The sequence below is a fragment of the Theropithecus gelada genome, chromosome 5 (assembly GCF_003255815.1).
Source record: "Theropithecus gelada isolate Dixy chromosome 5, Tgel_1.0, whole genome shotgun sequence".
In the NCBI taxonomy this organism is placed as follows: domain Eukaryota; kingdom Metazoa; phylum Chordata; class Mammalia; order Primates; family Cercopithecidae; genus Theropithecus; species Theropithecus gelada.
This window is the reverse complement of record NC_037672.1, coordinates 68,632,808-68,640,465: the sequence shown is the minus strand read 5'-3', so window position 1 is coordinate 68,640,465 and position 7,658 is coordinate 68,632,808. Positions and strand designations below refer to the sequence as shown.

The following is a 7,658-nucleotide window of genomic DNA, read 5'->3' as shown; positions in this document are numbered from 1 at the left end:
TATTACTGTACAGATAGGCTAAAATTTGGATCAAATTTTAGACTTTCATTTTGTTGTATCTGCATATTGCCAATATCATCACACTGTTTTAACTATTATGATGTTTTTAGAATGTATACCTCAATAGCTTTCTTTTTTCCTGAAGTATGAATAATTATTAATTATTATTTTTCTCACTCATGTATATCTGATTAGTCTTGATTATTATTCTTGCTCATGTAGTCTGTAGTTAATGGAATAATGGCCCAGCCTCTCAGTCCTCTGTCAGGATGATTCTAGGGCATCTTCCACTTCCCAGATAGTTCTGAACAGGCTTACATCCCAGTTGCCTACGCTATTATTGTTCTCATTAACACCTGAATTATTGGCTGCTTTTCTCCCTTTTTGGTCCTACTTCCTCACTGTGCCTCCTACAGTTGCCTTCCAAATAAAGTACAAGTCTTTCCCTAGAGGTCTGCTTTTGGGAAATCCAAACTAAGAAAGAGTCATTTTTGGATTTTGACCTAGATGTAAAAGATATCAAACATTGTTACCCAAGTATGTTATATATTTGTGTGTGGAGGTTGAGAAAGAGAGGAGAAAGTAATGTCCTGTCCTAATTTAGCTGTTCAGAATGTAAGGTTTTAGCTTCTTTTCCTGATTATTGCCCCATGGCCCGTATCTGTTCTTTATATTCTTTAGACTTGAAACAGTTCTGGAATGCTCTTGAGAAGAATGGATGTCATCTCCCAAGATTTGGGTTGAAGCTCCCTCTTATCTATTTTCTCCATTAATTCAATCCTATCTGTTTTATAGTTTCCAGGATTTTCTCAAGCTTTTCATATACTGCTGGCTTCCTCTCTTTCTTTCTTCAGTGTCTGGATGTATATGTATATATCTATATTGTTGAAGCAAAATTTATTTGACATATTTACTGAAGAAAATTTAAAAATACATTACACATTAATGAAGGAGTCAGTAATTAGATCATTTGAGACAAATACAAAATAACCAGGAAGAAAATTAGCTTAGATACATCAAGTTTCCAAGTAGGCACAGACTGCTATTTTACTTCATATGGCCATAAAAATATCCCATGCTTATTAATGCTACGGAGGACTAAATTTGTGGAATGGATGAATTAGAGCTATTTTCTACTTGCCAGATGTCAACCAGTAATTGGAAATAAAAAGTAACATATCTGAGAAGAAAACAAAATGTGAATGAATCTCTGACTAATAATTCAATATACTTAGCAACAGTTTTGGTCTTTTAAATCATCTGACAAAAGGCCAATTAGAACAGAGGCAACAATGAGAGGTCAGCACAGTTAGGACTATTCACCACCCGCAAGCAAAGATGCTGACCATACAGTTGCATAATTCCGTTTAGAGACAAAATCTATCTCTCAATCTCCCTGTCTCTCTCTTATCTCTCTCCCTCCATTTCTTTGGTTTAGTGAGTCTGCTCACCCTGCCATTTTCTACACATAATATATAAAATTTTATATTCTACTGTTTTACCAAAAGTCATTTAGTAAATATTACCTCTGATATTACATACTTTTAATATTAATTAGTTTTAAAGACAAATAATAATCCATACAGTGACTATATCATTGTTTATGTATTCACCTGCAAAGGTGTTTTTTGCCCTTTGAAATTAATAAGTGACCTGTGAAGTGATATTTTGAAAGTATAAATATGCTATTCCTCATTAATTTTTCACCTATGACTTTATCATGCATTCATGAAACTGGCCTAAATCAGCTATTACTATGGGAGTTACAAACGTTTATGCTTTGTTTCTAACTACATTTATTAGTTGGTGTTCTTCTGTGGAGAAGAGCTTTCCTTTCCCCATTTTTATTTTAATTTCGTATTGGTATAGGTTCATGAATTTAAAAAAATTAATGTGTTATAATATATTCCAGTAATTATTTATTTTAATTATCAAGTTCTCATAAGCTTCCATTGCTTTTAAAAAACTCTTTTTACTTTAAAGGCCGGATGCGGTGGCTCATGGCTGTAATCCCAGCACTTTGGGAGGCCAAGGTGGGTGGATAACAAGGTCAGGAGATCAAGACCATCCTGGCTAACATGGTCAAACCCCATCTGTACTAAAAATACAAAAAATAGCCTGGCGTGGTGGTGCACACCTGTAATCCCAGCTACTCAGGAGGCTGAAGTAGGAGAATCGCTTGGACCTGGGAGGCAGAGGTTGCAGTGAGCCGCAATCACACCACTACACTCCAGCCTGGGCGACAGAGTGAGACTCTGTCTCAAAAAAAAAAGTAAAAAAAAAAAAAATGTATATTTAAGGGATGCAACATGATGTTTCGAATATATATACACAGTGACTTGAGTACTACAGCCAAGCTAATCAACATATTCATCTTTTGACATACTTTATTTATTTATTTATTTTTGAGATAGAGTCTTGCTCTGTCCTCCAGGCTGGAGTGCAGTGTGCGATCTTGGCTCACTGCAACCTCTGCCTCCCATGTTTAAGTGATTCTTGTGCCTCAGCCACCTGAGTGGCTGGGATTACAGGTGCATGCCACCACTCCCAGCTAATTTTTGTAGAGACAGGGTTTTGCTATGTTGGTCCAGGTTGGTCTTGAGCTCCTGGCCTCAAGAGATCCACCTGCCTTGGCTTCCCAAAGAGCTGGCATTACAGGTGTGAGCCACCATGCACAGTCAGTTACCTATTTTTTTTTTTCTTTTAAGACAGTGTGAATTCTTAAGACCTAGTCTCTTAGCAAATTCTAAGCATACAATACAGTATTATTAGCTGTAGTCCGTGTGCTGCATTTGAACTTACTCATTCTCCGTAACTGAAACTTTGCACCCTTTGACAAGCATCTCCCCATTTCCTCCACCTCCTGCCCTTGATAACCACCATTTTATGCCGTTTCTAGTTTGAGTTTTTTAGATTCCACATATAAGTAGATTATGCAGTGCTTTTCTTTCTGTGTCTGATTTATTTCACTTAACATGATGTTCTCCACGTTCATCCACATTTTCTCATATGGCAGAATTTCCTTCTTTTTAAAGATTAAATAGTATTCCATTTTGTGTGTGTGTGTGAGAGATTTATTTATTTATTTATTTATTTATTTATTTATTTATTTATACATATACTGACAGGCTGTTTTCATATTTTGGCTATTGTGAATAATGTGGTAATAAACATGGGAGTGCAGGTATATCTTCTTAATTTTTTATTTTTAATTTTTGTGAGTACATAGTAGTTGTATATATTTATATCTTTGAGATACTGATTTCACTTCCTTTGGATATATATGCATAAGATAGATTGCTGGATTATATCTATTCTGGCCCTTTGTTCCTTTAACATTTGCAGTATTTTAAGTTTTTTTTTGGTTGTCTATTTGGTTAGGTATTGTGTACACTTAGCCTGTGGACTTTTGTTCCAACTCAGTAGATTTTTTCCAGTGAAACACAAAGGTAATTTTTTTCTGGTTAATAATTAGCAAGAAATTCTGCAGAGTGATAAAAAAATCAAATACTCAGTATTTCAGAAATAGATTAAATAGGTTACTTTTTTACTGATAATGTGAAAGAATAATATAAAAACTTGATTTTCCTCAACAACATTACTTTCTTTTGTAAATGTGGTTTCTAGAAAGATGAAACAATTAAAACTTACAGGTTTTATTTTTTTCTTGTGTTTTTTGACTGAATCCCTAACTCTGCCCACACAACCTCAGGATGTAGGTAAGTAATTTATTTGTATATCAGCTAAAGAATGACCAGTTAGGACGTCTCTTTTGAAAATTTTGTTTTCTTTCAAGTTAATTCTTTACTTGCTTTTTTCACCCTCTCACTAATTTACATAGACTCACCAGTTATCCAAAATTAACCTTTTCAGAATTTTTATTTTGATGGTAATTTTTATATTACCAAGTCAATATGAAGAAACAGTTGTCACATCTGAAAAATAATCAGCAGTCTATGACAGGACAGAAAGTGTTGCTGGGAGACACATTTGGATTTTAATATTGGTATTTTTTGCAAATATGTATAGTTTATGGTAACAGTGGAACAATAGATGTGAGCTGGGATTTTTCTGGAACCTTCGGTTGTCCAACATATTTTCCAACTATATCTTTAGGGAATGCAGAACCTACTTCCTCCTTCAAATGTACAGTTTGAACATCCCTCCTGAGCCTGGCCAAGGCCATCTCAGTCTGGAGGAAAGGATGACTTTTTATATTTCTTCCATCCAAAGGGGAAATATTTTGAACCTCATCTGTCTAGAGGAGGTGTCTTTTTCTAATCCTTTTGGCCTAGAAGGAGCTGCTTTCTTTGACTTGAACAAACATGCCTTAAGCTTGGCAGTGGCCCTGAAGGCATGGATTGCGTCTTACTCAATTTGATATGCCCCTACAATACCAGCTAGTGAGACAGGCTTGAAGAGTGGTCATTTTTGAGTTTTCCTGCTCCTTTTCCCTTGTAACAACCTGTTTCAAAATCTTGATTTTTTGCCTTTTTAATATCTTTTGTATCTATATTTTCCTTTTCATTTCCCTTACTCCTACCAAAATTTAGATCTTGTTGGTTTCTCAATGTGACAGTTGCAAAGTCTCCTATGGCCTTCTTACTTTGTCCCATCCACCCTTCTTTTGCCCATTTATTTGACACATAGTTCTTTCTTACCTTTTCTATTTGTCAGGCACTGTGGAAAATTCCATGACATTAGATATACCACTACCTGACTCGTATTTCTTCGTGTATAGAAATGATCAGATTACTATCCTATATAAACATTTTCCAGGGCTTTCCACGTCTTCCAAATGAAGCCCACACTCCTCAGCTTTATATGCAAGACTCCTATAATCTGGACCCACGTCTTTTCTATCTTAGGTCTCTATTCATCTTTGTGACCCACTTTCTCATAAAAACAGATTGACTTTCCCTAAATACTTCTCAAGATTTCTTACCTTAATGCTTTTACTCACATCATTCTCTCTCCACACAGACAGACAAGGTTTTTCATTTTTCTGTTATTCGAATCTCTTACATTTACTCATGTTCAACTCATATGTCACTCTTCCTATAATCCTTTTTTTTTCTTTCTTTCTCACCCAGGATTCATAAAGCCGTCCCAAATTAATCACGTTCTAAATTAGATTATTGTCACATGCACAAGTAACTTTGCTTAGGAACCTAATGTCAAGGGGAGATATCTTAGTCATTGTTAATTGCTTCATAGGGTCCAGCACAACACTTTGCAAAAAATAAATGTAGTTTATGTGAACAAACATAAATATGCTCCAGTTAGCATATGCTCATTGGGAGGGAATCCATAATTTTAGGTGGATCTGGAGATGACCTACATAGCTATGACTGATTAGTGCTATAAACTGTGCTGACCACCAGCATGCTACAGCATCTCTCATCAGGCTCTGTTACGGCATTGTATCACCCATTAGTTAATCTTTTTATCACTTCTCTAGTCATAAATGATAGACATTTAGGATGATAATGTATTTGACATTTGTATGTGGGGAGCCGTCAATGGCAAATTTAAAGTCTAGTCAGATTAAGATTTATTTAGATGAATTCAATTTAGTAAATATTTCTTGAACACATAATCACAAGTGATTAAGGTTTCCTATTTTGTTCATATGACTTACTTGTTTCTTGTTAAATATGCAAAACTATCTCCTGTCGTCAGTGGTTTATTTTGTATTTTATACACTTAAATGTCATGTATAGTTATTTATTTGAAAAATGTTAGAAAACTGTGTTATGTAATACCCTAAATATTCTTGCTTTTCAGATAACTTCAGTAGCACTCAAAAATTTATAGAAGAGAATCTTGAATACATGTGAGTTGTGCTAAGTACTTTTTGATGATGATTTTTAAAATAATGATATATTTTGGAAATGTTAATGCTTCTCAAAAGTAATTTAACTAAACAGAAACAGTATCCAAGAAGACAGCTTTAATTATAAAATTCAGGCAAAGCCTGAAGTTGTAAAATTTATAGCCGTTACAATAGATAACTTCTTGAGGCCAGTCAGGATGTTCCTGTGACTTTTTGTTGGCCATACATGGAAACTCTGCAACTGATCTTTGTATACCCCATGTGAACTCTCGCAGCACCATCATTGCATTTGCTCAGTATGTTCAGGAAGCAACCTTTGAAGAAATGGAAAAACTAGTGAAAGACATGGTAGATTACAAAGACAGATGTATGGCTGACAAGACACTCCCAGAGTGTTCAAAATTACCTGTAAGTAAATTGCATGTGTTTCTTTTCCTTTTTTCTTTTCTTTCTCCTCGTCCTCCTCCTCTTCCTCCTCCTCCTCCTCCTCCTCCTCCTCCTCCTCCTTCTTCTTCTTCTTCTCCTTCTTCTCCTCCTTCTCCTCCTTCTCCTCCTTCTCCTCCTTCTCCTCCTTCTCCTCCTCCTCCTCCTCCTCCTCCTCCTCCTCTTCCTCCTCCTCCTTCTCCTCCTCCTTCTTCTTCTTCTTCTTCTTCTTCTTCTTCTTCTTCTTCTTCTTCTTCCTCCTCCTCCTCCTCCTCCTCCTCCTCCTCCTCCTCCTTCTTTTTTTTGAGACAGAGTCTCACTCTGTCGCCCAGACTGGAGTGCAGTGGGGTAATCTTGGCTCACTGCAACTTCTGCCTCCTGGTTCAAGCAATTCTCATGCCCCAGCCTCCCAAGTAGCTGAGATCACAGGCGTGTACCACCAAGCCTAACTAATTTTTTTTTTTTGTATTTTTAGTAGACACGGGGTTTTGCATGTTGCCAGGTTGGTCTCAAACTCCCGACCCCAAGTGATTCTCCCACCTTGGCCTCCCAAAGTATTGGGATTGCAGACATGAGCCACCATGCCCAGCAAATTGCTTGTGTTTCTTAAACACCCAAGATTATTTGCCCAACACTGCGATAATTTCTGGCTTGAAAATATGAAATGAAAGATGTTCTGCACACAGCATTTTCATTTTGCTTAATTTTGATGTTTAGAACAAGGTACTTTCCTTGTACCTTGGGAAAGATAATAATTCTGTATTTTGATGCACAGAAGGAGCTTGCTGTTTATTTTCAGTATGTATACAGTATGCCCTATATATCCAGGCAGAGGAGGAAGCCATAGCCTGAAAATTTACATGAAAGTACACAGGTACCTTCCTTAGCTGCCTCTCTTAATATGTATTCTATTGTGACATCCCTTTTCTGTGCCTCCTCCAAGAAGAGTCACCATCTGCATCTCCAAAAAACTACTACTAAACACCACTTCTAAACACTCTACCAATACATTAACATACCAGCATGTCATATCACCTTGGGAGATGAGTAGAAAATCCTGGTGGAAGAGAAATGTAGGCAGCAAGGGAAGAGTAAGAGGTTAAAGTGTCTTTTGATAGATAGAGGGACAAAGATTCTGAAAGTGCAAGATGGTTGTCAAGGGTTTGGGTAAAGATGCTTTGATTTGGCACACCTGTACTCCCAGCTATTTAGGACGCTTTGGCTGGAGGATCACTTGAGCCCAGGAGTTCAAATCTAGCCTGCACAGCATATCAAGACCCATTCCAAAGAAGAAGAAGGAAAAGGAGAAGAAGAAGAAGAAGAAGAAGAAGAAGAAGAAGAAGAAGAAGAAGAAGAAGAAGAAGAAGAAGAAGAAGAAGAAGAAGAAGAAGAAGAAGGA

The 7,658-nt window shown here is 36.5% G+C and overlaps 1 protein-coding gene across 1 annotated transcript in view; it reads left to right on the top strand.

The window, feature by feature from the left end:
* The first annotated feature begins 3,631 nt into the window (after positions 1–3,631).
* The window catches only part of LOC112624314 (afamin-like), a 22,736-nt gene continuing 18,709 nt past the window's right edge, over positions 3,632–7,658 (top strand). The window contains exons 1-3 of the mRNA XM_025384820.1: positions 3,632–3,719; positions 5,788–5,836; positions 6,112–6,248. Of these exons, the coding sequence (XP_025240605.1) occupies positions 3,632–3,719; positions 5,788–5,836; positions 6,112–6,248 (274 nt within the window). The remainder of the gene's footprint in view (positions 3,720–5,787; positions 5,837–6,111; positions 6,249–7,658) is intronic.